At 45.6% G+C, this 18,552-nt stretch overlaps 1 protein-coding gene across 1 annotated transcript in view; it reads left to right on the top strand.

Annotated features, from left to right (window-relative positions):
* Positions 1-18,552, top strand: part of grin2ba (glutamate receptor, ionotropic, N-methyl D-aspartate 2B, genome duplicate a) — a 95,872-nt gene that overhangs the window by 73,946 nt on the left and 3,374 nt on the right. Inside the window, 10 exon segments of the mRNA XM_045720417.1 lie at positions 320-528; positions 966-974; positions 1,440-1,611; positions 3,681-3,834; positions 4,130-4,255; positions 5,388-5,617; positions 5,859-6,019; positions 6,828-7,015; positions 8,916-9,154; positions 17,459-18,552. Coding sequence (XP_045576373.1) covers positions 320-528; positions 966-974; positions 1,440-1,611; positions 3,681-3,834; positions 4,130-4,255; positions 5,388-5,617; positions 5,859-6,019; positions 6,828-7,015; positions 8,916-9,154; positions 17,459-18,552 — 2,582 coding nt within the window.

Raw genomic sequence — 18,552 nt, 5'->3', positions numbered from 1 at the left:
TTCCTTCCTTTCTGTCTGTCTTTCTTTCTTTCTTCCTTTCTGTCTGTCTTTCACACTCACTCTGTCCCCAACTGTTTTGGTGTTTGCGTGTTATCATGACATGTTTAAGGCTCATTAATGCTTCCTTATTATAATAAAAATAGTAGCAGTTTGAATTGTAATGAATTTGTCAAGGGGCCCATTTCCATAACGCTATTGCCAACCAAATATGCGTTGGCAAAAAGTCCCCCCAAATGCAAACATCAATCTGAATCCAAACCAGAATTCCAATGTGAAGACAGAAGCCAGCCTTATGGAGTGTGTTTGCTTACTGTCTCAGGTGGGGAAGTGGGAGAACGGCTCCCTGTCCATGAAGTACCACGTCTGGCCTCGCTTTGAGATCTACTCAGGGGCAGAGAGCCGGGAGGACGACCACCTTTCCATCGTCACGCTGGAGGAGGCTCCGTTCGTCATCGTGGAGGACGTGGACCCCCTCAGTGGCACGTGTATGAGGAACACTGTGCCCTGCAGGAGACAGCTCCAAACCATGTGAGGGGAAAACTCGTCACAACACTATCTAATGCCACGTACAATGTCTAGTACACAATGTATGTCCTTAATACTACTGTAATGTGTATAATACCACAGAAATTCTCACAATTCCACAACGATGTATTCAACTATAATGTAAAGTATTGATGTCAAAGCAGTGTCCAAGTCTATAATTTTCAGATGTATAATAATTCTAGTTATGCCCCTTATAGTGTCCCACAGTATCCACCATAAAAGCCTTTAGACCCTCAAACTCCATTCTTACAGTACATTATGAGTATCTGCCATCTGCCTCCAGTATCTCTACATCTGTACTGAGTTGTATTAAGCCTCTAACTGTGTGGGTACGTCCTGTCCTGTGTCTCAATATGTTCCTCTCTCCACCCTGTCTCACTCTGCCGTGGCAACATGGCCGTGATGCTATCCAAATCCAGGCTCGCGGGGTAGGAAGAGCTCTGTTAAAGTCTCTAGAAAGCGGAACGCTTTAAGCATGCTGATAATGTCTCCCTCTGTCTAATCTCTGTCTAACCATACGTTGTTCAGCATGGGAGAAATATCTTTGCCTGCCGCCTCGAGATGTATGAATGCCCGGTGTTAATAAGCCCTATTGTTCTCCCTCTCACCTTTTACATCTTTTATTTTACTTCCGCTCAGTCTGTCTATTCCTGTTGCATTTCCTGTTCTATTTCCCCTACTATATCTCCCCCTCTTCTGTTCCGTTGTTTTCTCTCTTCCTTTCCTCCATTTTATGCTACCCTAATTCTCTGCATGCTTTTCTCCTTTCTCTGCCGCTCTCCTCCTCCCTCGCTCTTTCCCTCTCTTTCCCTCTCTCTCTCTCTCTCTCTCTCTCTCTCTCTCTCTCTCTCTCTCTCTCTCTCTCTCTCTCTCTCTCTCTCTCTCTCTCTTAGAAATAAAACCGTAGACTCTGGGATCTACATCAAGCGCTGCTGTAAGGGTTTCTGCATCGACATCCTGAAGAAGATCGCCAAGCACGTCAAGTTCACCTACGACCTCTACCTGGTGACCAACGGAAAACACGGCAAGAAGATCAACGGCACCTGGAACGGCATGGTGGGAGAGGTGGGCCTGCGGAGCTGCAGCTAGTCTGTCTGTGTATGATGGTGTCTTGGGGGTTAGCTACCTGTGTCAGTCTGTCTGTTTAGCAGTCTGCAGGTATCAATCTGTCTACTGTATCTTATGTTTGTCTGTCTCTGTTTGTCTGCCAGTGTCTGTGTCTGTGTCTGTGTCAGTGGCTATCCCAACAGGAATCATGCCCTCTGTTATTAACTTGGAGCTACCTGGAAGGAAAACTCATTCTGAGTGACTTATAGACAGACGTTCCTCTTCCACTTCCATGTCACCAGTTTGTTCATTTGGGCATTAGCTAATGTCAGCCAGGTTAAGTACCTCACTGAAGGGCAAAGAGCAGTCTACCATGAAAGTCCAGTTTGTGTTATGAAGATGTTGTGTAATCGACATTGGTCCCAAGGTAAGGTTGTTGTCAGTTGTAATATACAGCGGTAGCAGCAGCTGCACTGAGGCAGAGAGTAGCAGAGTTTTTAGTTTACAACTTTGTTCTAACTTCAGGACAGTTCTAGTGTTGCCCCTCACCTTAGTAACAGCCCAAAGGCGGTGGGTAAAAATACGTAGTGTAAGTTTACTGTAGCAGGGGATGTTCTGGTTGGAATAACCTTCCACTGTCATAGACAGGACTACATATCCACTGTCCTACTACAGTATAATCCACATTGACAGTATACATTTCAGCCATTTAGCAGACTCTCTTATTCAAAGCCACTTAGATTCAATATGGATACTGGGCCTCCAAGCCCAGAACAAGTGCTGCTGTCTACCATGAAAGTCTTTTAAGGGTCTTTTACTTTCTCTACCTGTTATAAAGGGGTGTGTTTCATGTGGACTAAAAGGATGCTGGTGTACCGTTTCTATTCCACCTAGAAGAGGAGTGTTAATGGAGTTAAGCGTCCGTCCCAGCGCCGCTCAGAGGACGTATCTCACACTCTTAATGACCCCAGATCTGCACACGACGCCTGCATGGATTACGTAGATGCCTCTTGACTTACACAATGCATCAGAGCTGTGCATAAAAGAGAGAAAGAAGTCACTGCAGGGTTAAAGTTGGTCCCTCCGCTCCATTTTGTGCTGACTTCATTTTGTTCACTGGTGTCGGCATTGATGGAGGGAAGGCAGCCACTAATCCTCGTAATCCAAAATATTTGAGGCAATACTCTTGATTACGTGAGTTTGGCTTCAAACAGACGTGAACACAGAACACACACGCAAGAGTTCTCGCTCGCTCGCTCGTTCTCAGTACCACCCACATAGGTCACTTTCATAACGGAGAGAGTACAAGCCGTGGGAGGGAGATGGAGAGAGAATACGGAAAGAGAGAGGAAGTGGGTACACTGCTGGACAGACTTGCTCCCCCTGGACACACACACACACACACACTAACACAAACAAATCCTTGGCTCGCAAACCTACAGACCACAGGTAAAAGAAAAAGTCTCACTCCCTCTCTCTTTCCCTCCCTCTGTCATTCACATTCACACCTTATTCACTCAGTCAGTTCTGTCCCACTTTACCCCGGCGCTGTAGGGCCCAGGTTTTTAGGGCTAAATATACCTGGAGAGATGGAGGGGCACGAAGGGAGGGATGGAAAGCAGGGAGGAGAGGAAGGAGGAGGCAATGGGGTGGCTATTTCAAGCTGCCATGACCCACTGTGGTAACCCAATTCTCCCTCCCTCGTTCTGTTAGTCTTCCCCCCTCGTTCTCTCTCTCCCTACCTTGTTCACGTCTGTCTCTCCCTCCCCCCTCGTTCTCTCTCTCCCTCCCTCGTTCTGTCTCTCTCCCTCCCCTCCCTCGTTCTCTCTCTCCCTCCCTCGTTCTCTCTCTCCTTCCCTCGTTCTGTCTCCCTCCCTCCCTCCCTCGTTCTGTCTCTCTCCCTCCCTCGTTCTGTCTGTTCTGCCTTCCCTCCCTCGTTCTGTTTCTCTCTCCTTCCCCTCCCGCACTGTGGATCACAAGTCTCCACTTTGACTGTTCTTGATGTGTAGACACTGTCTCTCATTGACCTTTCTCTTTCTCGCTCTCTCCCTCTCTCCCTACCGTCTCTCTCTCCACCTCTCTCTCAGGTGGAGACGAAGAAGGCCCACATGGCTGTGGGCTCCCTCACCATCAACAAGGAGAGGTCAGAGGTCATTGACTTCTCGGTTCCCTTCATCGAGACGGGCATCAGCGTCATGGTATCCCGTAGCAACGGCACCGTCTCGCCCTCTGCCTTCCTCGGTGAGTGTGACCCACAAACAGACTCTTCCAACGCTGCCAACATTAAAGTATCACCCAAATGTTCCGTCCAGTGTGTACTGAGACTGAATTATAATGTGCTTAACTCTCTTTCTTTCTGTCTGTCTCATTCCCCTCCAATCTTTTCTTTCTTACTCCCACTCTCTCTCTCTCTGACTTCCTCTACCTCACCTCTATCTCACTCACTTTTTGTTTCTCGGTATACTCTTCATTTGCATATTTTTCTCTCTCTCGCCCTCCCTCCGTTGGCCTTTCTCTCTCTCTGCCTCTCTCTCAGAGCCCTTTAGTGCTGATGTGTGGGTGATGATGTTCGTGATGCTGCTGCTGGTTTCGGCGATTGCTGTGTTTGTGTTTGAGTACCTCAGCCCTGTGGGCTACAACCGCTGTCTGGCCGACGGTAGAGGTGAGAGGCTCTGGCTCCACACCGGCACGAACATTTCTCTCACAATCACACACGCGCATACACACACACATACACATTTTTCTCTTTCTCTTCCTCTGTCACTCGTTCACTCACTCACTCACTCACTCACTCACTCACTCACTCACTCACTCACTCACTCACTCACTCACTCACTCACTCACTCACTCACTCACTCTCTCTCTCTCTCTCTCTCTCTCACACACACACACACACACACACACACACACACACACACACACACACACACACACACACACACACACACACACACACACACTGCTCTGCGCGGTGACCTTCCCCAACTCCCACATGGCAGCCAGTAAACCCTGACCACCCTCCTCCCCAGCCCCTCCTCCTCCCCAGCCCCTCCTCCTGTCCTCCTTCACCTCTCAGAGCCCAGTGCAGGTGAAGTCTCTTCTCATTGACTTCAACACGCCTCCCCTGGATCTTCATGTATTTTAATGTGGGCCCTGTGTTTTGCATGCATTTCCATATTCTCAGGAATCACATGTCAGGCCTGACAGGGATGGGCCCGTTTTTATTACATCTCCCAGCTTAAAAGAAATAATCAATGTCTCTCCATCCTATTCATGACGGGACTATATTTAGAGACCATATCTTTTTTTAATCTCTCTCATCCTTCATGTTCTGGAGAATAAGACCCTCTTTCCTAAAGCGTTGTAGGAGGGCTATTGTTAGCTGGTCATACAGTAGTCTTGGGAATTCAGTGTTTGTGCGAACTGGATCAAATGTTGGATTCCAACTAGTGATACTCAGGTTGGCTACTTACAGAACAGTAAATACAACTGATGTGCCGAAAAGTATTATCATGATGGATTCAATCTTGTGTGGTAGTGACAGAACCACAGCACACATATTCAACAACAATAAGCATACTGAGTAGTGGACTAAAGCCTCATCTGCACTACAACACACTTACCCAGGTGTTTATCAGAATGACACAGCACCGTGGTCCAATCAGTCATGTTCCTCCAGCTTCCCTAGCCACATTGTGCTTCATGATCCTACAGCTAACCACAACATAACTACAACACTGAGACGCCTCCCTGAGACCATTGCTCATTGTGATCACTACCTGTCTCTCCATCAGAGCCTGGAGGGCCCTCCTTCACCATCGGCAAGGCCATCTGGCTGCTGTGGGGTCTGGTCTTCAACAACTCTGTCCCAGTGCAGAACCCCAAGGGTTGGACCAGTAAGATCATGGTGTCGGTGTGGGCCTTCTTCGCTGTCATCTTCCTGGCTTCCTATACTGCCAACCTGGCAGCCTTCATGATCCAGGAGGAGTATGTGGACCAGGTGTCTGGACTCAGCGACAAGAAGGTAAGGCCTGTCATTAAACTTCATTAGTCCTTTACTCGCTCTTTCTTACTATCTCTCTCCTCTCCTTATCTCACCTCCATTCCATCTCACTGTCCATCTTTCCTTGATTCTCTTGATTTCTATCTCTCGCTCTGTCCTCTGCCTGCCACCACTTTCTTCACGCCATCATTATTTCTACACCTATTATCTCATCTCTCTTGCTCCGTCTCTGTCTCTCTCTCTCCCTATCTCCTCCCCTCAGTTCCAGAGACCCAATGACTTCTCCCCTCCATTCCGGTTTGGGACGGTCCCTAACGGCAGCACGGAAAGGAACATCAAGAACAACTACAAGGAGATGCATGGCTACATGATCAAGTTCCACCAGAAGAATGTGGACGAGGCCCTCTATGGTCTGAAGACTGGGTGAGCAGGGGGAATGGGGTCTTAGACTGGGTGAGGAGGGAGAACAGGGCCTTAGACTGGGTGAGGAGGGAGAACAGGGCCTTAGACTGGGTGAGGAGGGGGAATGGGGCGTTTGACTGAGTGAGGAGTGGGAATGGGGCCTCAGACTGGGGGAATGGGAGAATGGGGCCTTCGAATGGGGCCTTGACTGGGGAATGGGGCCTTAGAATGGGGCCTTCGACTGGGGGAATGGGGCCTTAGACTGGGGGAATGGGGCCTTAGACTGGGGGAATGGGGGAATGGGGCCTTAGACTGGGGGAATGGGGCCTTAGACTGGGGGAATGGGGGAATGGGGCCTTAGACTGGGGGAATGGGGAATGGGGCCTTAGACTGGGGGAATGGGGCCTTAGACTGGGGGAATGGGGGAATGGGGCCTTAGACTGGAGGAATGGGGGAATGGGGCATTAGACTGGGGGAATGGGGCCTTAAACTGGGGGAATGGGGGAATGGGGCCTTAGACTGGGGGAATGGCGGAATGGGGCCTTAGACTGGGGCAATAGGGGAACATGTATTCTATTTTCTTTTATGTATTTTTTAATATCTTAGTTGAATTATTCTCCTTGTTTTTCATTAAAAGCTCTGGCTTTATTCCTTTCCCAGCACAACAGTGTCTACCATTATACAGTATGTGACAACTGTAGCCCTTGGCAAAGCAGGCAGAAGTCTATTATCCTTATCACAACATTAGGGCTACTTAGCAGGTTAATTGGGATGAGTAGTTACAGTGTAAAGCTAGGCCAGAAGTAATTACTGTAAATTCTCTCATTAGTAAACTGGACGCCTTCATCTACGACGCAGCAGTGCTGAACTACATGGCTGGAAGGGACGAGGGCTGTAAGCTGGTGACCATCGGCAGTGGGAAGGTGTTTGCCTCCACGGGCTACGGCATCGCCATCCAGAAGGAGTCTGGCTGGAAGAGACACGTCGACCTGGCCATCCTTCAGCTCTTTGGAGACGGTGAGATCGGCGCTCAGTTAGAATTACATACAGTTTGACTTCATGTATTTCAGCTAGGGAGTCGTGCCATTTTACTGAGGGTTTTAATGGTGTTCTCTGATGGAAAACAGCCAAGTTTTTCCGGTCAGATTACTTGCCTTCATCTGAAGAGAAATGCAATAAAACAAAAAGATTGGGAAATTATTTTAGAGTGTGCTGTTGTAATGTTTCCCCATGGAATTGTAGATGACTGTGTACTTTTGGCATACTTGCCAACTGGCTAAAATATAGAACACACAATTCTACAGGTATTGTCTATGTATGTTATATTGTGTATAGTAAGACTGTGTCCCACCTTGATTGAGCACCAGTCAGAGCTGCATTCGAAGCCATAGAGAAGTAGTTTTTCTCTCTGCAGCTTGTCTGTGCTGGAGCCACTTTATCTGGGTGTGTTCCAGCCTGTCTTGAGGATCCTGGTCCAAGGCCCCTCCAGGCCCCACTATAGTGTCCTAGTTAGAGGTGCCAGTAAAGCTGCTGGTGTATTCTACACTCTGTGGACAAGGGGTGTGTGTGAATGTGGGTCAGCCCTACAAAGACTGTGTGTGAAGGTCTCTGTGTCTGTCTACTGAATGTACAGGTGTGTTTTAAGACCTGTTTGTAAGCTTTGGATAAGGAGTGTGTTTTCTGTATTTAGGGATCGGTGCCAATACGTTATTGTGTATGTGTATAGTATACAGTTTGTTGTCGATTTTCTCGTGTGTGAATGTGTGAATATGGGTCATCATCTTGTGTCATCCCCTGTGTACAGCCAGCCAAAACTTAGCAAGTGGCCCTCAATGTCACATTGACACACCCCAACATGCACTCCTCTCAGTGTGACCTAGATTGAGAAAGCGATCCTCACGTGCTGAGAGACCAGGGGCCTTTGACGGGTGCAGACGGGGGCCTGGCTGGTTTGATGATGAGGCTCGCAGACAGTGACTTAGATCATAGGAGGATGCCTAGGGCCCCAGGGAGCTCTGGTCTCGCAGACGCCACTGAGCCCCATCTCTCACACCAGTCGCCCTTGTCGTCCAGGAGCCATGCAGGCGCAGCAGGCAGTGGGCCCTGAGTTCGATCGTGTGTGTGTGTGTGTGTGTGTGTGTGTGTGTGTGTGTGTGTGTGTATGTGTATGTGTGTGTGTGTGTGTGTGTGTGTGTGTGTGTGTGTGTGTGTGTGTGTGTGTGTGTGTGTGTGTGTGTGTGTGTGTGTGTTGATGCTCAGGGGCCAGTGGTCCCATGCGAGAGCTCTGCTGACGTGCACAGCCATCTGAATGTATGCTTAGTTAAGTAACACCAGTCCTGCCACGGACGGTCCGCCAGAACTAACTGCTGCTGATGTTACACAAAGTGACCCACAAAGAGACAGATATAGACTCTGGGACATGACTGGACACATAGACACACACATCATGCACGCACACTGATATTTCCATATACTCATGCGCACACATGGGTCTATTTTCTGAATCTGAAGTGTGCTGTCATGAATATGAAAACTGGGATGTATTGTAAAAGTGTATTCATTAAATAGCCACCAAAGGCTTGCCTTTAAGTGTTTGTCCTCTTCAGTTTTAGGGGCCTTTGACGGGTGCATTCATTTTCAGACCTATATTTTCAATTGTTTTTCCCTACCCCTCATCCCTATACCTTTTCTCTGCTCACTTTGCATCAATCTCCCATTCCAATATTTATCCTCTTGCTACATCATGTCCTCCCTTCTCCACACCCTTCTCCTACTCCCTCCTTTCTCTCCCTCCAATCCTCCCTCCTTCTCCATACCTTGTCCCCACTCCTCCCTCCATCCGCCTGTCCCCACTCTCCCTCCTCTTCCCGTCCCCACTCTTCCTTGACTCCTCCCTCCATCCTGTCCCTCTCTCCAGGTGACATGGAGGAGCTGGAGGCCATGTGGCTGACGGGGATCTGCCACCATGAGAAGAACGAGGTGATGAGCAGCCAGCTGGACGTGGACAACATGGCCGGCGTCTTCTACATGCTGGGGGCGGCCATGGCTCTGTCGCTCATCACCTTCATCGCCGAGCATGCCTTCTACTGGCAACTGCGCTTCTGCTTCATGGGCTACTGCACGGGCAAGCCAGGCTTCGTCTTCTCCATCAGCAGGGTGAGCCAGTCCAGCTCAGACACCCATAGTAACTGTCTGGACACACTCATACATGTCTGTCCTTCACTTAGGTTTTCTTCCTGTGGTCCTGTGATCTGCATCAGCGCCCTTTGGCATCTTTTTAGAGTTATGACCTTCATCATCAACCTCACATCATCAACTTTACTGTCTCTAATACCCAGTAAATGAGAGTGCTTTATTCTTGGAAAAGGTAGTCCATCAGGAAACATGGTCAAGTAGAAGGCTTATAGACACTGATAGCAGAAATCAGTATGTAGTTTATGTCCACAGTGGCCAACCAATGCCAAACTCTGAGTTTAGTTTGAACACAGACAGCTTTCTTCTTTTGTTTTGATGCTAATGCCCGTTTCACATCCGGGGTAAATATTTACAAAATGTTGAGCCAAAATCAATTGTTCACTCGGCCAGAGAAATGAGGGTAGATTACTGGTTCTCCTGGGAGCAAAGTCACCCCGATGTATTTGAATTGCATTCCAATTGTTTTGACATGGCTCCAGTGTAACTCACCAAGGTGAAACGCTTGGGGTTAACCACGTGGCTCATTCACGACAGTGCCACACAATCCATTGCTCGCTTCATTTGAAAACCAGGGCAGAGGAAAAACAGTTGATTATTTTGTGTCTAGTGTTATAGTGTCAATTTTAGTGTGTGTTTGTCAGTGTTTGTCATTCCAAAGACAGATTGGTCAGTAAGCGTTGATGATTATACCATTATCATTCGTATGAGGACGAGAATGAGGAAAATTACTGTTTGCATTTCTGTGAGGTTCCATTATGACACGAATTCATGATATTATTTCCTAGTTGTTGTGACGGTAAATATCTGGATGTGACCCTTGACTACAGTTCAATCTTAGAAAAAACAGTTCCAGAAGGCTTCTTCGGCTGTGTCACGTCCTGGCCAGTATAAGGGTTAATTGGTATTGTAGTTTGGTCAGGACGTGGCAGAGGGTATTTGTTTTATGTGGTTCAGGGTGGTGTTTTGGGAAAAGGGCATTTGATTTAGTATTTCCGGGTTTTTGGGTTATGATCTATGTTTAGGTAATTCTATGTCTAGTCTAGGTAGTCTGTGTTTCTATGTTTGATTAATTGGGGTTGGGACTCTCAATTGAAGGCAGGTGTTTTCTCTTTGCCTTTGATTGAGAGTCCCATATATTAGGGTGTGTTTGTGTTTGGGTTTTGTGGGAGGTTGCTTTTGCCGTGCGTTAGGATAGCATGCAAAACTGTTGCACTGTCATTGTTTATTATTTTTTGTATAGTGTTCACGTGAGCAATTAATTAAATTCAAAAATGAACACGACATCCGCTGCGTATTGGTCTACCTTTTCAGACGACGATTTCGCAATATCGTCAGAAGACGAAGACAGTCGTGACAGGCTGTCCCTATAGGAGAACCCGTTTTAGTTCCAGTCAGAACCCTCTTTGGCTCCAGGTAGAACTCTTTTGGGGTCTATGGAACTCAAAAAGGTTCTACCTGGAACCAAAAGGGTTCTTCAAAGGGTTCTCCTAGCCGAAGATCCCTTTTAGGTTCTATATAGCACCTCCAAAATATTCAGAGGAAACAACCTACAATATGTTTATTTATTAGAATTCATCGCCACATACCAGATTTTCAAGGGATAATTAAACAACAATTGTCACGGATCCCTCCGGAACTTTCATCATGCACACCTGTCCTCTATTCCCACTGATTAGTATTTGTATATATGTACCCTTTGGTTTCCATTGGGCTGTCCATTATTGTTCCAATGTCCGTTGGTGCGTGTGAGTACCTGTGCTGTGTGTTTTGGGCTTTCGTGCCCTTGTGCATTGCGCAGACTATTACTAGTCTCGTCCCATGTGATAATCATTGTACGCTTGTGTATTTATTTGAGGTACTCCTTGCTCTTTTGTTTGGGTTTCAACCCTGTGTTTTGTGTACGGGTTTGTTTGGTCTTCATCCCTGTGCCCTTACATGGCACGCCGTAATTTGGGGCGTAATAAAAAAACAAGTCATTGTTACCAACGTGAGAACAATGAGGGAAATTATGGTTTATTATCTTTTCACAATCCTGGGGTAAGGCTTCACATTGGTTCATTCTCATTTAGTTTTATATTTTCCATTGACGCCCCTTTCCCTGCGCCACTGGATTGATTCTGTTTTTTAATTTCACAGCATAATCCAATAAACGTTATTATTATTACCGCAATTAACATTTAAGCTCAGAACTGTAAGAATGAGAAATCTGTCACAGCTGATCGGAGTCTAGTGTCCAAGCCCTTGTTGGTGAGAGTTTGGTGAAAAACATTAAGCAGGGCTTCGTTAGCAAAGGTATTCCTCTTACACCTGCAACACTGCAACTAATTCACTAACTAATTCATTACATTGATTTAAGAAACCATCTAATGACTAGCTAAGAATTTAGATATGTACTGTAAATATATTAAACCTAATCGCTGCATCTTCAAATGATCACATGGTAGTATTATTTGCACAAAGCCACATATAGGCTACTCAAGGACAGGGCAGCTAGCGAATCTTTGAATTTGAAACCAGATGTACACTCTGTAATCAGTTAAAGATTGTAGGTGCCTCCATGACTTTACATTTCTAACGCTCAGGCCAGAGCTATTACCATTCACACGTCCCTGCCCAAATAATCCCAGAGACAGTCTGTGAATGTTTACTTTATGTGGGCATGTGGAGTATCTCAGTTGAGTATGAAGCACCATTGATGATGCTAAGGCATTCTGTTGTTTTGTTTATTCATCTCTGCAAACCGCTCAAACGGAGCACACATGATGTCATCTAACATTGCCAAGGGTTGAGGGTTGAGTAAACACAAGGACAGCATGTCACAGAGAATATGGGAGAGTCAGTAGCGGAGTGTGGGTAAAATCACTGGGGAAGCCAAGCCAGAAAAAAAAGCCATATTACAACCTATGTGTTGTGATAATTGCGTTGTTTGCTCTATAACCTGTTAGTTCATATGCCTTGCCACTGTGATATATAGGCCTAAAACAGAGACAATAAGAACACAGTGGCAGAATAAATTCAACCACACCTTTGTTTCATCACAAAACCAGAGAGCAACATCTGTCCGGTGAAGTCCACAAAGCATATTGAATGTAACAAAAAGCTTCATGACCTACAGCATAGTCAAGCAAGTTAATGTTTCTGACATTTTCAGACTACTAAACAACTATTGATTTAGAACCTCGGACAGTTACCGCAAGTCATAAAGACAACAGGAGCTGCCTCCACTATTCCAGCACCATTTCAACTTCAACATTTCAACATCATCAAATCACCTCTGCTTAGTCTAATACAGTGACAACTAAAATATACCCAAAACAATTTAGTCCAATCAACAGAAGCTAAATATGATGTGGCTGTCCACAATTCAGATTTGTGTGTGTGTGCGTAGAGAAACGCCAATGCCATCCTCCTATCTTTCATGTTGACGAAACAGTCTGTGACTTATAGTACACGATTTTAGTTTTTGTTGTCCTAGGCTACCTGGCTAAAATGCTTGCTCGCTAGCCCAACTTCCTTTCATGGGCAACGTTAGCAAATTAACATTAGCCTACTACATCTAGCTACATATTGAACTTCCATCCTCTCAGTTCAGGGGTACAACAATGTATGAATTTATGGTCTGATCAGAATCACTGTATATTCATTGGCCAGTTCGGAGATTAAGTAAAACCACAAGTCCAAATCCCTATCTCCATCCATGGCTAGTTTAGAAAAGGGATCATTTTAGCTTGCTAGCTAGCCACTGGAGGACAACAACACAACAAGATGCAACAATTCAAGTTGTTTCTGTCAATGACGTATTTATCTTGATGCGATGTGACAGGAGTGAAGCCAAATCTAAACTGGCCTTCAAAGGGACACTTTGTTTTGGTGCCCCAAGTCCATTCACAGTTGAGCTCACTCAGTTTACCTCAACACTGATTGGCTATTATTTTATGTTTTTTTTATCAAGGGAGGAAAAATGCTTTCTGGCTTCTCTTACATTCAATGCTAAGGGCAACATCAATGTCATACTCTTTATGACCAGACAGCATCAGACACTGTAGATGACCTACACATACAGAGACAGAGGGGCGCTGTTTCGTTCGCTCGGATGCCTTCTCTCTGATGAGATACATTCAGCCTCTTGCGAATTGAAGGAAAATTATGAAAACACAGAGAGACAAAAAATACATTATTTTATATTTCTTCTTGGTCAATGTTTTTATTACACGCCACTGGGGAGAATAGTGGTATGGCAGGCTCATGGCCACATCAAAACAGAGCAATGGAGGGCACACGGATGAAACAAAGAGGCAGAAGAAGGAGTAAGAGAGATACAGTACCACAGAGACAACCAATGACTAACAGTGAAAAGAGGGAGATGTCAAACGTGATGAAAGAGTTGACAAGGAACAAGGTTGGCATCATGGTTGTCATGGCATCAAGGCTGAGAGAGAGGACAGATGACATGAAAATGACCCTGTTAAGGAATCATTGCCATTGACCAGTACAGCTTTGACCTTTAATGGCGGCCAAAGGGTCCTATTACCTCTGCTGTCATTTCCCAGACAAAATGTTTTAAAAATCATTGGGTCAGATTGATTTGATCCCACTCATCCATCTGTCACACCTTGTTTACCCCACTCTCCATCCATTTGTATTTGAATATCGTATTATACATCACAGGATGCAAATAGCACGGTTTGTCTTTCTGTCATCATTATGTCAGTGTTTCATGGCCTCATCCTCTCTCTGGAGTTTTATGTTATTGCATGGCGGTCTACAGTCGATGCCGGGGGTATTTATTAACTGCCACAGGGTATTGTTCAGCTGAATTCTAATCACATTGATTGAAGGTATTGACCGTTGAGACCCACAGGGCTTTACTGCATCTCTGTCATTATCAATCATCTCCCCATCCTCTCCTCTCCTACTTTCTCATGCTCTCCTGTTTCATATACCCACATACAGTAAAAATACGTTAGATGTATTACATTCAGTCCATGTGAATCTGTATTTTATCACTTAATGGAGAAACAATAAACAAGGAGTCAAATCCAGACTAGAAGTGGACACTTTACTTATCTCTGTTTACACTACCGGTCCAAAGTTTTAGAACACCTACTCATTCAAGGGTTTTTCTTTATTTTTTCTATTTTCTACATTGTAGAATAATAGCGAAGACCTCAAAACTATGAGATAACACACATGGAATCATGTAGTAACCAAAAAAGTGTTAACTTCTATGGGCTAGGTGGGACTCTAGACACAGCCAGTGAAATATCAGCGCGGCAAATTCAAAAACAACAAAATGTCAAAATTCAACTTTCTCAAACATACAACTATTTTACACCATTTTAAAGATACACTTCTCCTTGATATAACCACATTGTCCGATTTCAAAAAGGCTTTACAGCGAAAGCAAAACATTAGATTATGTTAGGAGAGTACATAGACATAAATAATCACACAGTCATTTTCCAAGCAAGGACATGTGTCAATAAAACCCAAAACACAGCTAAATGAAGCACTAACCTTTGACGATCTTCATCAGATGACACTCCTAGGACATTATGTTACACAATACATGTATGTTTTGTTCGATAAAGTTCATATTTATATCCAAAAACAGCATTTTACATTGGCGCGTGATGTTCAGAAAATGTATTCCCACCAAAATGTCCGGTGAATGTGCACATCAATTTACAAAAATACTCATCATAAACGTTGACAAAATATATAACAATTATTTCAATAATTATAGATAGACTACCAATGGGAGCAACCGCTGTGTCAGATTTTAAAATAGCTTTACGGAGAAAGCACATTTTTCAATATTCTGAGTACATAGCACAGCCATCACGGCGAGCTATTCAGATACCTGCCAAGTTCGGGGCAACCTAAACTCAGTATTAGAAATATTCTCTTACCTTTGCTGATCTTCATCAGAATGCACTCCCAGGACTGCTACTTCCACAAGAAATAATCCATATTTATGTCCAAATACCTCCGTTTTGTTCGTGCGTACAGATCACTTATCCAAAGGCATAACGCGCGAGCGCGGAACCAGAGACGAAAAGTCAAAATGTTCCATTACCGTACTTAGAAGCATGTCAAACGCTGTTTAACATCAATCTTTATGGTATTTTTAATGTAAAATTGTGATAATATTCCAACCGGACAATAGCGTATTCATTCAAGGAGAAAAAGAAGGAACAGCGTGCTTGCGTGACCCGTGCATTCCAATCCCTTTGTTGCCAGGCAGTCTACTCAGAAACTGAGCTCCTATTATCTGCCCAGTGACAGGAGAATACTCAAACCACTTTCTGAAGGCTTTAGACAGCCAATGGAAGCCTTAGGAAATGCAACGTCCCCCACAGACACTGTAGTTTCGAAAGGGACTAGAAAGAAGAACTACAATTCTCAGATCCTCCACTTCCTGGTTGACTTTTTCTCAGGTTTTTGCCTGCCATATGAGTTCTGTTATACTCACAGACACCATTCAAACAGTTTTAGAAACAGTTTTAGAAACTTGGTGTTTTCTATCCAAATCTACTAATAATATGCATATTCTAGTTTCTGGGCCAGAGTAGTATCCTGTTTAAATTGGATACGTTTTTCATCCGGCCGTGAAAATACTGCCCCCTAGCCCAGACAGGTTAAACAAATCAAAATATATTTTATATTTGAGATTCTTCAAATAGCCACCCTTTGCCTTGAGGACAGCTTTGCACACGCTTGGCATTCTCTCACCCAGCTTCATGAGGTAGTCACCTGGAAGGCATTTCAATTATCAGGTGTGCCTTCTTAAAAGTTAATTTGTGGAATTTCTTTCCTTCTTAATGTGTTTGAGCCAATCAGTTGTGTTGTGACAAGTTAGGGGTGGTATACAGAAGATAGCACTATTTGGTAAAAGACCAAGACCATATTATGGCAAGAACAGCTCAAATAAGCAAAGAGAAATGACAGTCCATCATTACTTTAAGACATGAAGGTCAGTCAATACGGAACATTTCAAGAACTTTGAAAGTTTCTTCAAGTATGGTCGCAAAAACCATCAAGCGCTATGATGAAACTGACTCTCATGAGGACCACCACAGGAATGGAATACCCAGAGTTACCTCTGCTGCAGATGATAAGTTCATTCGAGTTACCAGCCTCAGAGATTCCAGCCCAAATAAATGCTTCACAGAGTTCAAGTAGACACATCTCAACATCAACTGTTCAGAGGAGACTGTGTGAATCAGGCCTTCATGGTTTAATTGCTACAAAGAAACCACTACTAAAGGACACCAATAAGAAGAAGAGACTTGCTTGGGCCAAGAAACACGCGCAATGGACATTAGACTGGTGGAAATCTGTCCTTTGGTCTGGAGTGCGATTTTTGATTCCAACCGCCATGTCTTTGTGAGACGCAGTGTGGGTGAACGGATGATTTCCGCATGTGTATTTCCCACAGTAAAGCATGGAGGAGGAGGTGTTATGGTGTGGGGGTGCTTTGCTGGTGACACTGTCTGTGATTTATTTAAAATTCAAGGCACACTTAATCAGCATGGCTACCACAGCATTCTGCACCGATACGCCATCCCATCTGGTTTGGGCTTAGTGGGACTATCATTTGTTTTTAAACAGGATAATGATCCAACACACCTCCAGGATGTGTAAGGGCTATTTGACCAAGAAGGAGAGTGATGGAGTGCTGCATCAGATGACCTGGCCTCCACAATCACCCGACCTCAAGAAAATTGAGATGGTTTGTGATGAGTTGGACTGCAGAGTGAAGAAAAAGCAGCCAACAAGTGCTTAGCATATGTGGGAACTCCTTCAAGACTGTTGGAAAAGCATTCCAGGTGAAGCTGGTTGAGAGAATGGCAAGAGTGTGCCAAGCTGTCATCAAGGCAAAGGGTGGCTATTTGAAGAACCTCAAATATAAAATATATTTAGATTTGTTTAACACTTTTTTGGTTACTACATGATTCCCTATGTGCTATTTCATAGTTTTGATGTCTTCACTATTATTCTACAATGTAGAAAATAGTAAATATAAAGAAAAACTTGAATGAGTAGGTGTTCTAAAACTTTTGACCAGTAGTGCAGATATTATGTGTAGTGCATGTTCCACGGTCTAATGTTCAACAGTTGCATGCCTGTGTTATTTATCACTCTGTTTCCCTCTCATTCTTCTGTCTACTCTTAGAAGCCCTTTTTTTAGTTCTCCTTTATTCTGCCTGTGACTCTCCCTTACCCTCTCTAATGCTGCTTAATGACCCTCTTCACTCACAGGGCATCTACAGCTGCATCCACGGGGTTCAGATCGAGGAAAAGAGCAGCTCAGCTCTCGACTCTCCATCGGTCACCATGAACAACACCCAATCCAACATCCTGCGTCTGCTCCGAACCGCTAAGAACATGGCCTCCCTGTCCGGGGTTAACGGCTCACCTCACAGCGCCCTGGACTTCATCCGTCGTGAGTCATCCGTCTACGACATCTCCGAGCACCGCCGCAGCCTGGCAGGTCACTCGGACTGCAAGCCTCCGTACATGCCGGAGGATAACATGTTCAGTGACTACATCAACGAGGTGGAGAGGACGTTCGGGAACCTCCACCTGAAGGACAGCAACCTGTACCAGGACCACTACCTGCACCACCACGGAGGCTCTGCCCTGGGGCTCAGCGGCCCACCACTTAACAGACCCCACAGCCTGGGCAGCAACAGCTCTCTGGAAGGGGGCATGTTTGACTGTGACAGTTTAGGTGGAGGAGTGGCACCCATCTTCACCACACAGCCACGCTCTGCCCTGACCCACAGGAACATGAGTAAGTTTGACCTGATTGCCAGTCAGAACCCACCCTCCGGGCCGGGCTTCAAATCGGGACTTTCAGACCTGTACGGAAAGTTCTCCTTCAAGGGAGGGGCCTCCAGCTCAGGTTACATCCCCGGGCATGACAGGTACTGTGGGGGAGGGGGCAGAGAGGATGACGGAAACATCCGTTCAGACGTTTCAGACATCTCCACTCACACTGTCACCTACGGGAACCTGGAGGGCAACGCTAAAAAACGTAAGCAGTATCGCGACAGCCTGAAAAAGAGGCCCGCCTCGGCCAAGTCGAGACGAGAGCTGGATGAGATTGAGCTGGGCTACCGGAGAAAGCCCTACCACACAGGCTACCACCACTACCACGGCCACCGCTCCTCCTCCCCGCCCCTACTGGCCTCCGAACGCAAGAGAGGAGGAGGGGGCAATGCAGGGAGCACATCCTACCTGTTCCGAGACAAAGAGAGTGTGAGGGATTTCTATTTGGACCAGTTCCGCCCCAAAGATGGTGTCCCCCAATGGGAACATGTGGATCTGACAGACGGTCCTGGAGGGGGGGT

Source organism: Salmo salar, chromosome ssa06 (assembly GCF_905237065.1).
Source record: "Salmo salar chromosome ssa06, Ssal_v3.1, whole genome shotgun sequence".
Lineage (NCBI taxonomy): Eukaryota > Metazoa > Chordata > Actinopteri > Salmoniformes > Salmonidae > Salmo > Salmo salar.
This window is presented reverse-complemented; position numbering and strand designations above follow the sequence as displayed.